Consider the following 22,547-nt stretch of genomic DNA (forward strand, 5'->3'; position numbering starts at 1 on the left):
AAAAATGTGGAGGAACCACTTGCAGAATATCTCTGCTTAGTCTGCAGACATTACCTCCAAGTCACGTTGCCCATCACTTTATTCCTCTTGCCCTCCTGCATTGTCACAGCGAAGCTCACTAGAGGTTTCAGCTATAGCATCGTATTATCAAACCAGGCCTTCAACATTACCACTACTTCCCTCTAGATTTCTTTGGTAATTTCAAACGATTCTAGATTTCCATTTATCCTTTCCCTCTGTGACCCTGAACTATTCTGATGTCTTTAAGGGTGTCCTTAAATAGGAAAGGGTTCAGAAAAGATTCATAAGGATGTTACTGGGTCTGAAGAGCTTGAGTTATAAGCAAAGACTGGGACTGTTTTCCCTTCAGCATAGGAGGCTGACAAGTGACCTTATGGGAGCATGGTGGAGTAGGGATTAGTGTGACTCTATTATAGGTCAGGGTGTTGGAGTTCGGAGTTCAGAGTTCAGTCCCAGTGTCCTCTACAAGGAGTCTCTGAATGTCCTTCCTATGGACTGCGTGGGTTTTCTCCGGGTATTCCAGCTTCTTCCCAGAGTCCAAAGACTGTGTAAGTTAACCGGTCATTGTAAATTGTCCTGCGATAAGGTTAGGGTTAAGTCAGGGTTGTTGAGCGGTGGGGTTGAAGGGCCAATTCTACATGGCATCGCTAAATAAATAAATAGAACGTTTCTAGAATCATGAGGGGCATTGATTAGGTTATTGGCACAGTCTTTTCCCCAGGGCAGGGGAATCCAAAATGAGAGGAAATTCAGAGTTCAGCAGAGGAGGACAAAGGGCTTAATTAGGAAGGGGAAAAAAGATGATGAGAGAAAACTGGCAGGGAACATAAAAACTGACTGTAAAAGCTTTTATAGATATGTAAAAAAGAAAAGACTGGTAAAGACAAATGTAGGTCCCCTACAGACAGAAACAGGTGAATTGATTATGGGGAGCAAGGACATGGCAGACCAATTGAATAATTACTTTGGTTCTGTCTTCACTAAGGAGGACATAAATAATCTTCCAGAAATAGTAGGGGACAGAGGGTCCAGTGAGATGGAGGAACTGAGCGAAATACATGTTAGTAGGGAAGTGGTGTTAGGTAAATTGAAGGGATTGAAAGCAGATAAATCCCCAGGGCCAGATGGTCTACATCCTAGAGTGCTTAAGGAAGTAGCCCAAGAAATAGTGGATGCATTAGTGATAATTTTTCAAAACTCGTTAGATTCTGGACTAGTTCCTGAGGATTGGAGGGTGGCTAATGTAACCCCACTTTTTAAAAAAGGAGGGAGAGAGAAACCGGGGAATTATAGACCGGTTAGCCTAACGTCGGTGGTGGGGAAACTGCTGGAGTCAGTTATCAAAGATGTGATAACAGCACATTTGGAAAGCGGTGAAATCATCGGACAAAGTCAGCATGGATTTGTGAAAGGAAAATCATGTCTGACGAATCTCATAGAATTTTTTGAGGATGTAACTACTAGAGTGGATAGGGGAGAACCAGTGGATGTGGTATATTTGGATTTTCAGAAGGCTTTTGACAAGGTCCCACACAGGAGATTAGTGTGGAAACTTAAAGCACACGGTATTGGGGGTAAGGTATTGATGTGGATGGAGAATTGGTTAGCAGACAGGAAGCAAAGAGTGGGAATAAATGGGACCTTTTCAGAATGGCAGGCGGTGACTAGTGGGGTACCGCAACGCTCAGTGCTGGGACCCCAGCTGTTTACAATATATATTAATGACTTGGATGAGGGAATTAAATGCAGCATCTCCAAGTTTGCGGATGACACAAAGCTGGGTGGCAGTGTTAGCTGTGAGGAGGATGCTAAGAGGATGCAGAGTGACTTGGATAGGTTGGGTGAGTGGGCAAATTCATGGCAGATACAATTTAATGTGGATAAATGTGAAGTTATCCACTTTGGTGGCAAAAATAGGAAAACAGATTATTATCTGAATGGTGGCCGATTAGGAAAAGGGGAGGTGCAACGAGACCTGGGTGTCATTATACACCAGTCATTGAAAGCGGGCATGCAGGTGCAGCAGGCGGTGAAAAAGGCAAATGGTATGCTGGCATTTATAGCAAGAGGATTCGAGTACAGGAGCAGGGAGGTACTACTGCAGTTGTACAAGGCCTTGGTGAGACCACACCTGGAGTATTGTGTGCAGTTTTGGTCCCCTAATCTGAGGAAAGAATCCTTGCCATAGAGGGAGTGCAAAGAAGGTTCACCAGGTTGATTCCTGGGATGGCAGGACTTTCATATGAAGAAAGACTGGATGAACTGGGCTTGTACTCGTTGGAATTTAGAAGATTGAGGGGGGATCTGATTGAAACGTATAAAATTCTAAAGGGATTGGACAGGCTAGATGCAGGAAGATTGTTCCCGATGTTGGGGAAGTCCAGAACAAGGGGTCACAGTTTGAGGATAAAGGGGATGCCTTTTAGGACCGAGATTAGGAAAAACTTCTTCACACAGAGAGTGGTGAATCTGTGGAGTTCTCTGCCACAGGAAACAGTTGAGGCCAGTTCATTGGCTGTATTTAAGAGGGAGTTAGATATGGCCCTTGTGGCTACGGGGATCAGGGGGTATGGAGGGAAGGCTGGGGCGGGGTTCTGAGTTGGATGATCAGCCATGATCATAATAAATGGCGGTGCAGGCTCGAAGGGCCGAATGGCCTACTCCTGCACCTATTTTCTATTTGTTTCTATGAAATAGGTTTATAGTGAGAGGGTAAAATTAAAATACATCACTCTCCGTGGAACTATTTGCACAGAGGGTGACACATATATGGGACATGCTGCCAAAGGAAGCTGTAGAGGTGTGTACAATTATAAAGTTAAAAAAAACATCTGGACAGGCCCATAGGTAGAAAAGATTTAGAGCAGGGGTTCCATGGACTCCTTGCTAGATGGATTTTTCTACAGCATAAAAAAGGTTGGGACCCCTGGTTCAGATAAACGCCAAATGCAGACAAAAGGGGATAGTTACAGAACTTGGACTGCATGGCATATTGGACTGAAGAGCACGTTTCTGTGCTGTATGACTCCATGGCATTGAAATAGGCATAATTTACTCATGTGGCTTGAGAATTGGTCAACTGATAGAAAAGAAGATAGAGAACCTTCCCAAGTTGGCAGGCTGCGACTAATAGGTACCGCAGGGAATTTTGCTTGGAGAATTCTCGAACTGTATCAGTGATTCCACTGAGGAGACCAATACGATATTCCACTTTTGTTGATGACATGAAACTGAGTGGGAATGTGGTGGGATTGAGGACCCAGAGGGGCTACAAGGAAATAGAGACAAGCTGAGGGATCAGTCAACAGATGAAGTACTAAGTGGAAAAACGTAAAGTAATGTAACAGAAATGCTGAGTGTCTTTTAAATTCTGAGAGATTGGAGCATCTCAGAATTTGGAACTGGGCGTCCTTGTACAGAGGTTTCTGAAAACTTACTGCAGCAGACAATCAGGAGATAAATGGTATGAGGTCTTTATTGTAAGAAAATTTGAATAAATGACAATTTACTACAATTGCATAGGGCTTCTGAAAGAATACATCTGCAATTCTAAGTATGAAAGGAAATATTTGCTATTCAGAAATGTAGCAAAGATTCACCAGACTGATTCTTGGGATGGTGGGTCTGCCATATGAGACTGAGTAGACTAGAGTCCTGATGAAGGGTCTCGGCTCAAAACGTTGGCTGTTTACTCTTTTCCGTAGATGCTGCCTGGCCTGCTGAGCCCCTCCAACAGTTTTATGAATGTTTCTTGGATTTCCAGCATCTGCAGATTTTCTCGTGTTTGTGAGACTAGGCCAGTATTGCCCAAAGTTTAGAGGGATGCAAGAAAATTGACAGAATTCTAGACTCAGGATTTAGGTGCAAAAAGAGTGCTTCTCTTGGCTGAGGAAGCACATAATAAGGGATAGATACCAAAGGACAGATAAAAAGAAAAGTTTTTCACTCAAAGGCTGATGAGTTTTTAGAATTCTCTACCCCAGTGGGCTGTAGAGGTTCAGCGCTGAGCTCATTCAAAACAGAGTTTAGTAAATTCTGCGCATTATGGGGTAGCACAAGAGTGGAGAATCAGCTATGATCTTGTTTAATAATGGAGAAGGCTTGAGGGGTGAAATGATCCTCTTCTGATGATTTATATCCTCCAATGATATAGATTCACCACATGAAGTAATAGATGGTCTATTCAGCACAAAAACAGCTAATCACTTCTTCCTGAACTGCTTTATTGGCATCACTTTGAATACATTGACCAGAAAACAACTGTTTCTCAGTTAGAGGGATAGGAAATATCCGTAAGCCACTCTGATAGCTCTCTAAGCTCTGACACTATAGAGAATAAGACTTTGGTTTAAATAAATAAAAACTTGCCCTTTGTCTACATGCCGTGGATGAATTGTTTAACAAGTGAACAAATACAAACAAGAGCTAGATACATCTCTATTAACTGGTTGAATACAACTTTAACATAACACTCAAGAAATGCAACATCATCCAGGACAAAGCTGTGTGCCTGATCGCTTTTACATTCAGCAGGTTCAACATCAACTCCCTCCATTGCTGGTGTAGTGTGTACGATCTATGGGATGCACCATTGCAATGCACCAAGCCTTTAACGCTTCCAAAATCTGCGATCTCCAGTACCCTGAAGTCCAACAGTGGCAGAAGCGCAGGAATGGTCACTTCTAAGCTCCCCACTATTGTCCTATTCCGAGTTAGATCCAAGAACCCACTGTGTCTCCTTCCTGAAAGGACATCACACAAGCAGCAGTAGTTCAAAAAGGTGCACTAGCATTACTCTTCAGTGGTAGTTAGAGATCTGAATAAATCCCAATCTTGGTGATGCAGGTACTTTTTTAGTCTTTCCTGTTCTTTGTTCTTAGCTAATAGACTTGCAACTCTATCTTTCCAATTCTTTTGTTGTCTTTGCTTCTTCTCTACCTTCCCTTACTAGACCTCTTTTACTGTCCATTTCCTATTTTCTTTGTTCTATTAACACTTAATGAAATGAGTGCCAAGCAACAAATTTCATGCCTTTTTCTTGACTTCTGAAAGAATCTTTAAGAAGATGGAAAATACTTTCTACCATACTTCAGGACTGTTGAATGGTTGCTGGAAAAAAGGTCACAGGATTATTTCACAACAATGATAGTATGGTATAGATTCAGCACCGAAGTCCATGTTCTGAGCAAAAACCCAGCACAGGAGAAGGCAGCTGGTGTTCTTGAATTTCAATGCCCTACCTTACAGATCTTAAATAATGACTCTTGTCCATCCCCATTAGTGTCTTTAAAGTAATCATGGGCTGGAAAAGTCCGATTAATATCACGGGTGATGACATTCGCCTGCATGGAATCCTGGAAAATAAATTAAAAGAAATCAGTGACTTTGAAATTATGATTTTTTTTATTGTCCTCAGTTTAATACCACATGACATCTACAATATACAGAAAAGTATCATACTGTGCAATGTTCATTGTGGAACAGGGATACAGATCTGGTCCACAAGTTCTTCTAAAATGAAAATATGACACAAACAAGAAGGATGCATTATATTTATGGATATTTATTATCCAAGTAGATCACATGCATACATCCTCAGAGTAAATCACTCCTTTATCTGATCGGTATAAAACATAGAACAGTACAGTACAGGAATGAGCATTTTGGCCCACGGTACTGTGGCACACTAATTAAGCTAATGATACCAAATCCCTTTGGCCTGCATATGGTCCACATTCCTCTATTCTCTTCATGTGCCTATCTAAGAGCAACTGAACACCACTATTGTTTCTGCCTCCATTTATTGTTCCTCCTTCCCAGTTGTGAAGAAAGTTCTTTGACCTGAAACCTAAGCCCGTTACCAGCAAATTGTTGTTATTTCAGATGTCCAGCGTGTGCAATTTTTTGATTTACATTTTCTGAATACTTAAATAGAGCTACCATGATATCATTGCAATCATAGCAGAGCCTATTGAGATCTCAAGGGAAAGCTTCTGAAAGGCTCATTTAATGAGTCTGTAAATTACTTTGTCACAGTAAGTGGATTGGTAATATGCTCACTGGATGATGATATCCTGTTTGAAAACTTTCAGCCAAGAGAAACTGCTATTTCCTCTTACAGATAACAGAAGATGCTCTAAGCTACCAAAAGAACTTTATGAAAGGAAAACAGAAATGCTGGAAGAACTCAGTCATTCAAACAGCATCTGTGCAAGGAGAAACCAGTCAATGTTTCAGATTAGGGACTCTTTGTCAGTATGAGGGTAAGAGTGGAGGGTGTGAAAGAAGAGCTGGGAAAAGGAATGAGGTATCAATCAGAAGACAATATGGAGATTGGTTCAGGTAGATCGGGTGATAATATGCATAGGGACTAATCATTAGGAAGGTATTTTACAGAAACAGGGTGAGAAAGGGACATAAACAGAACAGGTGCTGGAAATCCAGAGCAACACATACAAAATGCTGAACAAAGTCAGCAGCAGTGACTGCATCTATGAAAAAGAATAAAAGAACAACATTTTGGGCTGTGACTCTTCATCAAAAATAGATATTATCAAAGCATGATAATAGAAAATGGTGAAGAACCGGATGCCTCAAGGTTCAACGATAGCTTCTTCCCCACTGCCATCAGGTTCTGTCCTGAAAATCCTTAAACACTACATCAGACTATAGTTCTCTTCTCTTGCATTAATGTTAGGTTTATTTTATTTATTTTGTCATTAAAGTAAAGTATATTTTATGCCAAGTTAAATTAATGTTAACACATATATTTGTAATATTCTGAGCTGCTGTGGCAGAAAGCTGATTTTCCTAGTAATTATATGCTGGGTATGCAGTGAATATTACAGCAATAAAGTTGAACTATCTGAATTAGAAAATTCAATATTTCTTCCAAAAGGGTGCCAAGAGTTACATGGAAAGACTGAGCTGGGAAGGGAAGAGGCAAATGAACAAGTTGTATAGGAAGGTACAATGGGAGGCGAGTGAGGGATGGGGGCTGGGGGCTGGGGGTTGGGGGACAGAAGAGTGGATGGTGGCTGGTCCCTGTAAAATGCAGAAAGGGGAAAGGGAGAGATGTGACTAGATGAGGGACCAGGCTGGAGTTGGTGTAAATTATTCAGGATATTTCACTGAATGTGAAAGCTAGTGGACTGTAAGGTGAAGACCAAGGGAGAGGAAATGAGAGCTGAAGAGCAGTCAATGGAGGAAATGCAGTTGATAGCTCCATCCACCAAAGTAGAGGGGAAGCTGTGTTTCTGAAAGAAGGAGAATATTTCAAAGGCATCATTGGATCAAATGTGAAAGAAACAAAGACACTAGGAAAAAAGGAACGTCATCCCTGTGGGAGGCAAGGTAACAGGATATACGGACAAGGTAATTGTGGTAGTCTGTGTGCTTGTAAAAGTGTCAGAGAGAGTTGGGGAGTGGTCCCTCATAAGTCTGGAGCAAGGTCTGTTTCATGTATCCAACAAAACGACAGACAGAGCTATACAGGCCATGTGAGATCACACAAATACACCTTTAATCCACAGAAAGTGAGTGGAATGTGGAATGGAAGGAGATGCTGTTGAACCTAAGGACAAGTTCTGCCAACTGAGTAAGTGTGTTGGTGGAGAGGAAAGTGATTGGGCCTCTACCTGAAATTTACTGATGTACATGTCTGCAATGAAGATGATGGGGCTGGGGAATTGGAATTAGTCATTGGTTCTGTTTTGTCATCAGAGAAAACATTGAAAATGTCATGGATATAAATGGGAAGGGACTTGATTGGGGAAATAGTTCTGAGTCAAGGTAGGGGATGAGTAGTCAGAAATAATATAGAACATACAGAATAGTACAGCACAGTACAAGGCCTTCGGCCCACAATGTTGTGCCAACCCTTAAACCCTGCCTCCCATATAACCCCCCCACCTTAAATTCCTCCATATACCTGTCTAGTAGTCTCTAAAATTTCACTAGTGTATCTGCCTCCACTACTGACTCAGGCAGTGCATTCCACGCACCAACCATTCTCTGAGTAAAAAACCTTCCTCTAATATCCCCCTTGAACATCCCACCCCTTACCTTAAAGCCATGTCCTCTTGTATTGAGCAGTGGTGCCCTGGGGAAGAGGCGCTGGCTATCAACCCTACCTATTCCTCTTAATATCTTGTATACCTCTATCATGTCTCCTCTCATCCTCCTTCTCTCCAAAGAGTAAAGCCCTAGCTCCCTTAATCTCTGATCATAATACATACTCTCTAAACCAGGCAGCATCCTGGTAAATCTCCTCTGCACCCTTTCCAATGCCTCCACATCCTTCCTATAGTGAGGCGACCAGAACTGGACACAGTACTCCAACTGTGGCCTAACCAGAGTTTTATACAGCTGCATCATTACCTCGCGACTCTTAAACTCTATCTCTCGACTTATGAAAGCTAGCACACCATAAGCTTTCTTAATTACCCTGTCTACCTGTGAGGCAACTTTCAGGGATCTGTGGACATGTACCCCCACATCCCTCTGCTCCTCCACACTACCAAGTATCCTGCCATTTACTTTGTACTCTGCCGTGGAGTTTGTCCTTCCAAAGTATACCATCTCACATTTCTCTGGGTTGAACTCCATCTGCCACTTCTCAGCCCACTGCTGCGTCTTATCAATATCTCTCTGCAATCTTCGACAATCCTCTACACTATCCACAACAACATCGACCTTTGTGTCATCTGCAAATTCGCCAACCTGCCCTTCTACCCCCACATCCAGGTCGTTAATAAAAATCACGAAAAGTAGAGGTCCCAGAACAGATCCTTATGCGACAGCACTAGTCATAACCCTCCAATCCGAATGTATTCCCTCCACCACGACCCTCTGCTTTCTGCAGGCAAGCCAATTCTGAATCCTCCTGGCCAAACTTCCCTGGATCCCATGCCTTCTGACTTTCTGAATAAGCCTACCATGTGGAACCTTGTCAAATGACTTACTAAAATCCATACAGATCACATCCACTACACTACCCTCATCTATATGCCTGGTCACCTCCTCAAAGAACTCTATCAGGCTTGTTCGACACGATCTGCCCTTCACAAAGCCATGCTGACTGTCCCTGATCAGACCATGATTCTTTAAATGCCCATAGATCCTATCTCTAAGAATCTTTTCCAACAGCTTTCCCACCACAGACGTAAGGCTCACTGGACTATAATTACCCAGACTATCCCTACTACCTTTTTTGAACAAGGAGACAACATTCGCCTCCCTCCAATCCTCCGGTACCATTCCTGTGGACAACCAGGACATAAAGATCCTAGCCTGAGGCTCAGCAATCTCTTCCCTCACCTCATGGAGCAGCCTGGGGAATATTCCGTCAGGCCCCGGGGACTTATCCATCCTAATGTATTTTAACAACTCCAACACCTCCTCTCCCTTAATATCAACATGCTCCAGAACATCAACCTCACTCATATTGTCCTCATTGTCATTAAGTTCCCTCTCATTGGTGGATACTGAAGAGAAGTATTCATTGAGGACCTTGCTCACTTCCACAGCCTCCAGGCACATCTTCCCACCTTTATCTCTAATCGGTTCTACCTTCACTCCTGTCATCCTTTTTTTCTTCACATAATTGAAGAATGCCTTGGGGTTTTCCTTTACCCTACTCGCCAAGGCCTTCTCATGCCCCCTTCTTGTTCTCCTCAGCCCCTTCTTAAGCTCCTTTCTTGCTACCCTATATTCCTCAATAGACCCATCTGATCCCTCCTTCCTAAACCTCATGTATGCTGCCTTCTTCCACCTGACTAGATTTTCCACCTCACTTGTCACCCATGGTTCCTTCATCCTACCATCCTTTATATTCCTCACCGGGACAAATTTATCCCTAACATCCCGCAAGAGATCCCTAAACATCAACCACATGTCCATAATACATTTCCCTGCAAAAACATCATCCCAATTCACACCCGCAAGTTCTAGCCTTATAGCCTCATAATTTGCCTTTCCCCAATTAAAAATTTTCCTGTCCTCTGATTCTATCCTTTTCCATGATAATGCTAAAGGCCAGGGAGCGGTGGTCACTGTCCCCCAGATGCTCACCCACTGAGAGATCTGTGACCTGACCCGGTTTGTTACCTAATACTAGATCTAGTATGGCATTCCCCCTAGTCGGCCTGTCGACATACTGTGACAGGTATCCTTCCGGGACACACTTAACAAACTCTGCCCCATCTAAACCATTGGAATTATTCAGGTGCCAATCAGTATTAGGGAAGTCAAAAGTCACCCATGATAACAACCCTGATATTTTGCACCTTTCCAAAATCTGCTTCCCAATCTGGTCCTCGGTATCTCTGCTACTACCAGGGGGCCGAAAGAATACTCCCAATAGTATAACTGCTCCCTTCATGTTCCTGACTTCCACCCATACTGACTCAAAAAAGGATCCTGCTACATTACCCACCATTTCTTTAGCTGTAATAGTATCCCTGACCAGTAATGCCACTCCTCCTCCCCTTCCCCCCCACCATCCCTTTTAAAGCACTGAAATCCAGGAATATTGGGAATCCATTCCTGCACTGGTGCCAGCTAAGTCTCTGTAATGGCCACTACATCATAATTCCATGTATGTATCCAAGCTCTCAGTTCATCAGCTTTGTTCCTGATGCTTCTTGCATTGAAGTACACGCACTTTAGCCCTTCTACCTTACTACCTTTACACCCTTTATTCTGCTTCTCTTTCCTCAAAGCCTCTTTATATGTTAGATCTGGCTTTACTCCATGCACTTCTTCCACTGCTCTATCACTCCGGGTCTCATCCCCCTTGCAAGTTAGTTTAAACCCTCCCGAGCCATGCTAGCAAACCTACCTGCAAGGATATTGATCCCTCTCGAGTTCAGGTGCAACCCATCCAATCTGTACAGGTCCCACCGTCCCCAGAAGAGATCCCAATGATCCAAAAATCTAAAACCCTGCTCCCTACACGAACTCCTCAGCTACGCATTCAACTGCCATCTCCTCCAATTCTTACCATCACCATCACGTAGCACTGGCAGGAATCCTGAGAACTCCACCCTTGAGGTCCTATTCTTCAGTCTTCTGCCTAGTTCCCGAAACTCACACTTCAGGACCTCATCCCTCTTCCTGCCTATGTCGTTGCTACCAACATGTATCATGACTTCTGGTTGCTTTCCCTCTCGTACCAGGATGTCGTGCACCCCGTCGGAGACATCCCGGACCCTGGCACCCGGGAGGCAACAAACCATGCGGGTGTCCTTCTCACGTCCACAAAATCTCCTGTCTGCTCCCCTGACTATAGAGTCTCCAATGACGACAGCTCTCCTCTTCTCTGTCCCACCCTTCTGCACCACAGGGTCAGACTCAGTGCCGGAGGCCCTGCCACCGTGGCTCACACCTGGTCGGTTGTCCCCGCCAACAGTATCCAGGACGGTATACTTATTATTCAGAGGAATGGCTACAGGGGTGTTCTGCACTAAATGTGTTACTCACCTTCGCTTCCCCCCCTCTGATTGTCACCCAAAGACCTGCTTCCAGCAGCTTAGGTGTGACTACCTCCCTGTAGCTCTCATCTATGACTGCCTCATTCTCCCTTGAGTTGAAGGTCATCCAGCTGCTGCTCCAGATTCCTTATACGGCCTTCCATATCACCCAGCCGCATGCACTTCTGGCAGATGTGATGCTGCGGAAGAGGGGAGCTCCCCCAAGATTGCCACATCTCACATGAGAGGCACATCACCGCCTCAGGAGGCATTGTAAAGCCTAACTGGGAGCAAGCTCAACCTCTGCCTCTTCTCGTTGAAGCCTCTCCAGTCAAAGCCTCAAAGCTCCACTCCTTCACTGGCCCACTCACTCACTGGCCACTCCGCTTGAGCTACCCCTCTATTTATTTGTTTGAGCTTTTCAAACGGCTTGGTCACCTGACCTCGACTGCCCAATCAGCTGCTTTCTGCTGAGTCTGAGCTATTCAAATCTTGATTGACTTGATCAACTGCCGAAACTGCCAGAATCTCTCGAGTCAAAGCCTCAAAGCTCCACTCCTTCACTCGCCACTTTCCACTTTCCACTAATAGATCTACCAGGACAGCTCTGTTTGTGGACCTTTGATTGGAGATCAGTAAAGGAGCCTAATGTTTTCCTCTGACCACTGTTAAAGGCCCAGTCCAGCTACATCAGCTTTTATGGCTTGTCATATTCTATTATTTACGGGTCCACTGAGGGGCTATTGATGAAGTGGTAATAATGCTTTTGAAAGGAGCAGTAGTGATGATCAACTTGGGGACAATACAAGATGATAATCAATGCCTCCTTGCCCATGTTACTTTTTATGCTAAGATGTGTCATAACAACTAGAGTTGCTGCTGAGGTTATGCAGGGCTAGATCCTCTGTCTACACACCATTTCGTTGCTCTGTTGGTGGGTTGGAAATTCCTGAAGCTGCTGAAGGAGAGCCTGGGATATTGGGTGGAAGGTTTGAGCTTATGCACAAGACTCAATTCAAGTTGTGCTTGACCAGCTTAGGGATAGATCGCCAGATTCACATGTCCTCAGACTGTAAAGGTAGCAGGAGGGTATAATGATGAAAGGGAACACCACCTCATCTCTGAGGAGCTAGATTACAGCCTTCAGACTGAGCATGAGTTCAATATTTTCAGAGGAAAAACATTTTCTAATTTTATTTATTTAGAGATACAAGGTGGAACAGGTTCTCCTGGTCCAATGAGCTGTGCCACCCAGCAATCCACTTCGAGCGACAGAGGATGAGAGGTGACCTCATAGAGGTGTATAAGATGATGAGGGGCATTGATCGTATGGATAGTCAGGGCTTTTTCCCAGGGCTGAAATGGTTGCCACAAGAGGACAAAGGTTTAAGGTGCTGGGGAGTAGGAACAGAGGAAATGTCAGGGGTAGGTTTTTTACTCAGAGTGGTGAGTGCCTGGAATGGACTGCTGGCAATGGTGGTGGAGGCAGATACGATAGGGTCTTTTAAGAGATTTTTGGATAGGTACGTGGAGCTTAGAAAAATAGAGAGCTATGAAGAAGTCTAGTAATTTCTAAGGTATGGACATATTTGGCACAACCTTGTGGGCCGAAGGGCCTGTATCATGTTGTAGGTTTTCTATGTTTCTACATTTCATTGAATGGTTTAGTTCTTCTCCTATGTCATACAGTTTTATGAACCCCACTATCTTGGGTCATGCCCTCTCCTCGCTGCAACGTCTGGCAGGACATCTCACACTACCAGATTCAGTTGTACTCTCCTACAACCATCATGCTCTTGAACCAACCTTCACAGCCCTAACTTTCCTTCAGCAACAGATACCATGGAGCACCTCATGTACTATCATGGACTTATTTCTGATTGCATTTTTAACCTTATTTCTTTACTTAATTATTTTGTTTAATTTATATTCCCCATTGTCAGAATCCATATGTCTATGCCGCTGCTGCAAATTTTTTCCATTCTCGCTGTACCTCACTATACTCATTGCACATGATTACTGCAGGTAATGCCTGTCTATCGCTCCCAGACACAAATGAAATCAGGATACTGAGCCCTACTTTTTTTGGAATGGACTTTAAAGCACCTCTGCTAGTTTAATAGTACCAGAATGTACAGTTGCTGATAACCTGCTTGAAACCAAAAATTTAGTGGCTGTGATTAAACTGCAGATGTTTTCAAACAGTGTGTGCCTACTTGAGGGAACAGATGCAGCTTCATCGCATCTGAAAGACAACAGCTGCTGGCAGGGTAATATCTTGAGAGTGGAGTCCACACTTCTCTACCTGTCTGGAGTCTGTAACAAATTGGAATTCCTGGTCCTGAAGATTGGATGAGGAAAAGTAAGGCTTGGTCAGCTACTTTGTTTGCATGTTTCCAAAATTAATTGCTTTCTTGGTCTAATAATTAGTTTAGCTTTTATATATTTTAATTACTTTCATTTTCTCATTGGTTAAAAGAAATGCTAATTGTTTTCAGCAACAAACAACTTACTGGAGGAAATCAAATATACAAAACATAAGGTATGCCAAGAAAGTGTCATTCGTTTTTTCAGTTCATTACATTACAAGGACAGGAAAGTTTTTAATTGGGAAAGGGCAAATTATGAGGCTATAAGGCTAGAACTTGCGGGTGTGAATTGGGATGATGTTTTTGCAGGGAAATGTACTATGGACATGCGGTCGATGTTTAGGGATCTCTTGCAGGATGTTAGGGATAAATTTATCCCGGTGAGGAAAATAAAGAATGGTAGGGTGAAGGAACCATGGATGACATAAGTCAGGTGGAAGAAAGCAGCATACACGAGGTTTAGGAAGCAAGGATCAGATGGATCTATCGAGGAATATAGGATAGCAAGAAAGGAGCTTAAGAAGGGGCTGAGGAGAGCAAGAACGGGACATGAGAAGGCCTTGGCGAGTAGGGTAAAGGAAAACCCCAAGGCATTCTTCAATCATGTGAAGAACAAAAGGACGACAGGAGTGAAGATAGGACCAATTAGAGATAAAGGTGGGAAGATGTGCCTGGAGGCTGTGGAAGTGAGAGAGGTCCTCAATGAATACTTCTCTTCGGTATTCAGCAATGAGAGGGAACTTGATGACGGTGAGGAAAATATGAGTGAGGTTGATGATCTGGAGCATGTTGATATTAAGGGAGAGGAGGTGTTGGAGTTGTTAAAATACATTAGGACAGATAAGTCCCCGGGGCCTGACGGAATATTCCCCAGGCTGCTCCATGAGGTGAGGGAAGAGATTGCTGAGCCTCAGGCTAGGATCTTTATGTCCTGGTTGTCCAAGGGAATGGTACCGGAGGACTGGAGGGAAGCAAATGTTGTCTCCTTGTTCAAAAAAGGTAGTAGGGATATTCAGGGTAATTATAGACCAGTGAGCCTTACGTCTATGGTGGGAAAGCTGCTGGAAAAGATTCTTAGAGATAGGATCTATGGGCATTTAGACAACCATGGTCTGATCAGGGACAGTCAGCATGGCTTTGTGAAGGGCAGATCGTGTCTAACAAGTCTGATAGAGTTCTTTGAGGAGGTGACCAAGCATATAGATAAGGGCAGTGCAGTGGATGTGATCTACATGGATTTTAGTAAGGCATTTGACAAGGTTCCACACGGTAGGCTTATTCAGAAAGTCAGAAGGCATGGGATCCAGGGAAGTTTGGCCAGGTGGATTCAGAATTGGCTTGCCTGCAGAAAGCAGAGGGTCGTGGTGGAGGGAGTACATTAGATTGGAAGGTTGTGACTAATGGTGTCGCACAAGGATCGGTTCTGGGACCTCTACTTTTCGTGATTTTTGTTGACAACCTGGATGTGGGGGTGGAAGGGTGGGTTGGCAAGTTTGCAGACAACACAAAGGTTGGTGGTGTTGTGGATAGTGTAGAGGATTATCAAAGATTGCAGAGAGACATTGATAGGATGCAGAAGTGGGCTGAGAAGTGGTAGATGGAGTTCAACCCGGAGAAGTGTGAGGTGGTACACTTTGGAAGGACAAACTCCACGGCAGAGTACAAAGTAAATGGCAGGATACTTGGTAGTGTGGAGGAGCAGAGGGATGTGGGGGTACATGTCCACAGATCCCTGAAAGTTGCCTCACAGGTAGATAGGGTAGTTAAGAAAGCTTATGGATTGTTAGCTTTCATAAGTCAAGGGATAGAGTTCAAGAGTTGTGAGGTAATGATGCAGCTGCATAAAACTCTGGTGAGGTCACACTTGGAGTACTGTGTCCAGTTCTGGTCGCCTCACTATAGGAAGGATGTGGAGGCATTGGAAAGGGTACAGAGGAGATTTACCAGGATGCTGTCTGGTTTAGAGAGTATGGATTATGATCAGAGATTAAGGGAGCTTGGGCTTTACTCTTCGGAGAGAAGGAGGATGAGAGGAGACATGATAGAAGTATACAAGATATTAAGAGGAATAGATAGAGTGGACACCCAGCGCCCCTTCCCCAGGGCACCACTGTTCAGTACAAGAGGACATGGCTTTAAGGTAAGGGGTGGGAAGTTCAAGGGGGGATATTAGAGGAAGGATTTTTACTCAGAGAATGGTCGGTGTGTGGAATGCACTGCCTGAGTCAGTGGTGGAGGTAGGTACACGAGTGAAATTTAAGACACTACTAGACAGGTATATGGAGGAATTTAAGGTGGGGGTTATATGGGAGGCAGGGTTTAAGGGTTAGCACAACATTGTGGGCTGAAGGGCCTGTACTGTGCTATACTATTCTATTCTATACTATGTATAAAATCACATGAGAAGGACTTCATTTTTGACAGCTTGAGAAACAGTATTGAATCAGTGACAGAGCCTCAAAAATTAAACAAATTAACCGTAATATTAGAAATAACTGCAATAAAAGTGACAAATTCTCAGTTCCAACCAGAATCTTCCGAAGTTTTCTCATCATATTACCCATTCCTACAGATTGGAAAACTTTGCACTATTTAGGAAAGATGAAGGGAAACTGGATAATTCTCATTCGTTTATTCTGAAATCTGTTATTCGGAAATACAAGAGTCATCTGTTTAAGATGGAGTTATTCAAAATGTTGAAATGGTTGAACTGAATAGTTTTATATAAAGAATCTCTGGGAATTTGTTTGGAAATGTTTACAGCAGTGGGCACAAGGTTTATAGATATTATTCAAATACTCTCAAGTACCTAATAACACTGGACAACATAGATTTTGCTTCCTGAATATTTTTGGGTGCACCTTATGGATTTTGGGCTGCTGATCATGAAAATCACCATTGAATTTCACTAATATACACTATTTTTTTAAAAAATCACCTACATTTGTTATTTCAATCCATAATTCAAGTCAGAATAACTGATGCCAAGATTAAGGAAGGCGTTTTTGTTGGTCCACAAATCAATACAGGCAATTCAAAGAACTTCTAGTGGCACTGGAGAAATTTGCATGGAAAGTATTCGACAATGTTGAAAATTTTCATGGCAACTACGGAGCAGCAAACTACATGCAGCTGGTTGACAACATGCTTCAAGCATACAAAAGGTTTCACCAGGACATTGTAGTCATGGAGGAAATGGTATCAGGGCAGCCGGAATCCATCAGTGCTGGCTGATTATTGTTGGACACTTAAGCGAGAAGCTTCAGGCACTGAGTACAAATGTAAATCATCAACAAAACATTTTTAGCATAGTTGAAGTATTGCAAAGTGTCAGCACCAATATGCAATTAAATGCATTACTTTCAATAAAAGTTAATTTCTTGTTTCGCCAAATTCCTACATGATACAAATAGTCTAAAATTATATTTGTGTTCAGCTTCAAGCGGCTTATCATAAACAGAAAAAAATCTGAGGAAAATATTTGTTGCCCAGTGGTATTGGCTGAGCAAAGGGAAATAGAAGTAGGTAAAATGAGCTGGTATTGAAATTCATCTTTCTGTCACCTTCTATTCTCGAAATAGTTTCCACACTCACTGTTTCATGGTGGTATGTGCATCAGTTGACCACATTGACCACGGGCTATTCCTCATTGTGTTTACTTCAACCCACTCCCTAGATAATGTGTCTTGCTGAAGAAGTCTCAGATGGGACAAAATTTCTGCATTGGCCAAGCTTTAGGAAAGCCGGACTGTAGAAAAAACACAAATTACCCGCCTGTTGTTGATGACTGAAGTTCAGCATTGGCTGATGGACACTCAATATGGCCATTGAGAATGTTTGCTATTGTATGACATAGCAATTGTTCACCAAATACACTGAAGATAACCAACAGTGGGCCAAAGAAATAGTTCTGAAGAAAGGCTATCATAGAATATAGAACATAAAACAGTACAACAAAGTATGGGCCCTTCAATCCACAATGTTTTGCTGACCTGTGTAAACTTAATCCACAATCAATCTAATCCTTCTCCCCTACACAGTCCATAGGCTTCCATTTTCTTACATCCATGTCACTATCTAAGAGTCTTTGAAACGTCCCTAGTGTATCAGCCTCTACCACCACCCTTGGCAGTCCAATCCAGGGACCCTTCACTCTATGTAAAAAACCTAGCTCTGACACCTCTCCTAAACATTTTTCCACTTACCTTCAATGGATGTCCTCTGGTATTAGCCATTGTTGCCCTGGGAAAAAGGTGCAGCCTCTCCACTCTCTTCATGTATTTCATAATCTTACACACCTCTCATCCTCTATCACTCCAAAGAGAAAAGCCCTAGCTCATTCAGCCCTTCATCACAATGTGTGTTCTCTAAAACAGGCAGCATCCTGGTAAATCTTCTCTCTGCCCTTTCCAAAGCTTCCACATCCTTCCTGTGATGAACCTTGTCAAATGCCTTACAAAAGTCCATATACTTCACATCCATCATTCTATTTTCATCAACATATTTTATCATCTCCTTGCAAAAATTTAATTAGGCTTACAAGGCATGATGCGTCCCTCACATATCCATACTGAATATCCCTAATAAGACTATGATTTTCCAAATACTCCTAAGTCCTGTCCCGAAGAGTCCTCTTTAATAGTTTAACCACCACCGACATCAGATTAATTTCTCTATAATTCTCAGGTTTATCCCTATTACCTTCCTTGAGCAATGGGATATTTGCCATCCATCAATCCTCTGACACCACTCCTGTAGCCAGGGAGTACACAATGATCATTGTCAATGGCATAGCAATCTCTTCCCTTACTTCCCACAGTAACCTCTGGTACATCCATTCCAGTCCCAGGGAATTATCTATCCTAAGGTTTTTTAGAATCTGAAACATTAACTGTTTCTCTCTCCACAAATGCTACCTGATTTGTTAAGGATTTCCAGCAACTTGTTTTTATAATAGAATGCTTGTAAATGTCAAAAAAGTCCTAGTAGTTCACACCTGAAATACAGTAACAGAAAGAGAAATTGTGGAAGTGACAACTTAAAATCCGAAAGGGAGCTCTATGTACTATAGATTTACCAACTAACAGCTGGACTTCTGAGATTATACAATGACAGGTTACACAAATACATTATATTTTTCAACTTTCTTTCCTTAGAGAAATGGTACTGGGGCTAAAGCTGTGATATCATTATCTAAAAATGTTGAAAGGGACAGATTGTATAACCACAAGCAAGTTCACCTGACTTCAGAGCTGCTAATTATTAGAAAATGTTCAAAAAAACAGCACCAGCATTTAGACAGACACACAGTATTCAAGGATAAACAAATGGATTTGCTAAGAATTGTACTTGATCAATGGCTGATTTTATTTTTGAGATGAAAACAGTGAGGACAACATATTTGATTAATTTAACAAAGAGTTTTACAAAATTTCTTGAGGTAAATCAATCAGGAAAGTGAAGGCCATTGAATCCAAAGGAAATTAATGAGCTGGATTAAAGAGAAAAAGGAGATAAACTTCACATCAATGACCAGTCAGAATTGACAAAGAGTCTTTGACCAAAGCTGCTTATTTTGTTTTTCTTACCACAAAGTCTGACCTATGAGTACTTCCAGCATTTTCTGCTTTTATACCATAGTTACATCTTTCCAAAGAAGAAAGCTGGAAAGCTCAGCCATTTAATTGGAGACAAATCCAGTTCTATAATCTCACCACCAGTAGGATTCTTTTTAATGATGCAAAACATTTCTGTCTGCAGTTCAGCAGTGAGGGAATTGTATTGAAACCTTGAAGGAGTCCTGTGAATTAAATACAGACAGCTATTTTTGAATGGTGACATGTGATGTTATGGACACTGTGTTAAAATGCTTCCCAGATTTATTCTGCAGCAGCCACTGGGGCTTCAAAGCGAGAGTTATTTGAAATGGACAAAACAAGCTGAAATAAAGCAGAATTCCTGCACAGCAGAACAAGCTCACCTTGACTTTCCAAGAGCTCATCCTTATGATTCTTTTCATACTTTTACATTATGTCCTATAAGTGGGAGGATAAACAGTTGGTAGTCGTAATCTATATAGAGACCAATGACATAGATAGGAAGAGTGAACAGCTTCTGCATAGGGAATTCAGTGAGTTAGGTGTTAACTTAAAGGACAGGACCTATAGGGTTGTGATCTCAGGATTGCTACCTGTCCCACATGCTAGTAGGCCAGAAATAGGAAGATCAAACACTTACAGTTTAACATGTGGCTAACGAATTGGTGTAGGAGGGAGGGCATCAGATTCTGGCTTATTGGGCTCTCTTTCAGGGCAGATGGGATCTGTAGAGAAGATACAGTTTGCACCTGTTCTAGAGGGGGACTACTATCCTACTGGGAAAGTTTGTCACTGCTGCTTGACTGGGGGGGGGGTGCAAGGGGTAGTTTATACCAGCGGGTTGGGAAACAGGGTGCCAGAACAGATAATGGAGAGGTTGTGGACATAGATCTTGTTATAGTTCTTGCTAAGACTTCAAAGTCAGGAATCAAAAGATTGAGCATGGTGCAACTAATGTCCAAAGCTGCGTATATTTCAATGCAAAAAGTATCATAGGAAAAGCAGATGAGCTCAGGGCATGGATCAACACATGGAGTTATAATATTGTAGCCATTAGTTGCAGGAGAGCCAGGACTGGCAGCTCAGTATTTTGGGGTTCTGTTGTTTTAGATGCAACAAAATGGGAGGGATTAAAGGAGGAGGGGTTGCCTTACTTGTCAGCGAAAATGTCAAGGTAGTGCTCAGCCAGGACTGAATGGAGAACTCATGTAGTGAGGCGTTATGGGTGGAACTGCGGAATAAGAAAGGTATTACCACGTTAATGGGGTTATATTATATGCCACCCAGCAGTCTGTGGGACTTAGAGGAACAAATGTGTAGAGAGATTGAAGACTGTAGCAAGAAACATAAAGTTGTTATAGTAGGTGATGGGAACTTTCCACATATTGACTAGGAGTCACATACTGTAAAAGGACTAGATGGAATAGAGTTCGTCAAATGTGTTCAGGAAGGTTTTCTTAATCAGTACGTGGAAGTCCCAACAAGAGAATGTGTGGATATTTGATCTGCTATTAGGGAATGAGACAGGGCACATGACAGAAGTTTGTGCAAGGGCACACTTTACATCTAGTGATCACAATGGCATTATTTTCAAACTAAATATACAAAAATATAGGTCTGATCCTTGGGTTGAGATTCTAAATTGGAGAAAGGCCAATTTCAATGGTATCAGATATGATCTGGCAAGTGTGGATTTGAGACAGGCTGTTTTTAGACAAGTGTACACTTGGTAAGTGGGAGGACTTCAAAAGTGACATTTTTGAGAGTACAAAGCTTGTATGTGCCTGTCAAAATAAAATGTAAAAATAAAAGATTTAGGAAACCTTGGTTTACAAGAGATATGAAAGCCCTTTAAGAAAAAAAAGGAACAATTAGGAAAGAAATCAGTAGGGCTAAAAGAAGTTATGATGTTGCCCTAGAAGACAAGGTAAAGGAAAATCCCTAAGAGATTCTACAGAAATGTTAAAAGCAAAAGAATTGCAAGTTGGTTCTCTGGAAGATCAGAATGGTAATTCATGAGTAGAACCAAAAGAGATGGGAAGGTTTTAAACAGATTTCTTTTGCATCTGTATTTACTCAGGAGACAGACACAGTGTCTACAGAAGTGAGGCAAAGCAGCATCCACTTCATGGACCCTATAAAGAGGAGGAGGTGTTTGCTATCTTGAGGCAAATTAGGATGGATAATTAGGGTCTGACAGATGTTCCCTTGGACCCTATGGGAGGCAAGTGCAGAAATTGCAGGGGCCCTAGCACAGATATTAATGTTGTTCTGCTGTTTAAAAAGGCTCTAAATATAAACCAGGAAAATACAGGCTGGTAAAGCCTGACATCAATAGAGGGAAAGTTATTGGAAGCTATTCTAAGGGACCGGATATATGAGCATTTGGATAGACATGGACTGATTAGGGACAGTTCGCATAGCTCTGTGATTGGTAGGTTGTGTCTAACTAACCTTATGAAGTTTTTCAAGGACGTTACAAGAAAGGTTGATGAAGGCAAAGCAGTGAATGGTGTCTACATTGACTTTAGCAAGGTATTTGACCAAGGTCCTGCATGGGAGGCTGGTCAAGATGGTTCAGCCACTCAGCCATAAATTGGATTAGACATTGGCTTTGTAGGAGAAGCCAGAGAATTGTAGTAGATGGTTGCCTTGCTCTCTGGAGGCCTGTGACTAGTGAAGTGCCACAGGGACTGGTGCTGGGTCTAATGTTGTTTGTCATCTGTATCAATGATCTGGACAATAATACGATTAACTGGATCAGGAAATCTGAGGATGACACCAAGATTGGGGGTGTAGTGGACAGCGAGGAAGACTATCAGAGCTTGCAGAGGGATCTGGACTAGCCAGAAAATGGGCTGAAAAATAGCAGATGGAATTTAATGCAGACCAGTGCAAGGTGCTGCACAGTGCAGGTCGATGGGAGTAGGCAGTTTAAATTTTTCGGCATGGACTAGATGGGCCGAAGGGGCTGTTCCTGTGCTGTACTTTTCTATGACTATTCAATTGAGAGAAAGTTGAAGCCCATCAATGCACCATATGTTGGGCAGTGGATTCTCCATTCTCTCTCAGGTCCTGGTTTTTCCCAG

General features: G+C 42.6%; 1 protein-coding gene across 6 annotated transcripts in view; it reads right to left on the minus strand.

Annotated features, from left to right (window-relative positions):
• Positions 1 to 22,547, minus strand: part of LOC140206146 (rab GTPase-activating protein 1-like) — a 568,372-nt gene that overhangs the window by 265,180 nt on the left and 280,645 nt on the right. For all 6 annotated transcript variants that reach the window (XM_072274372.1, XM_072274373.1, XM_072274374.1 and 3 more), the window contains one exon: positions 5,262 to 5,375. In XM_072274372.1, the coding sequence (XP_072130473.1) occupies positions 5,262 to 5,375 (114 nt within the window). The remainder of the gene's footprint in view (positions 1 to 5,261; positions 5,376 to 22,547) is intronic.

Source organism: Mobula birostris, chromosome 12 (assembly GCF_030028105.1).
Source record: "Mobula birostris isolate sMobBir1 chromosome 12, sMobBir1.hap1, whole genome shotgun sequence".
Classification (NCBI taxonomy): domain Eukaryota; kingdom Metazoa; phylum Chordata; class Chondrichthyes; order Myliobatiformes; family Myliobatidae; genus Mobula; species Mobula birostris.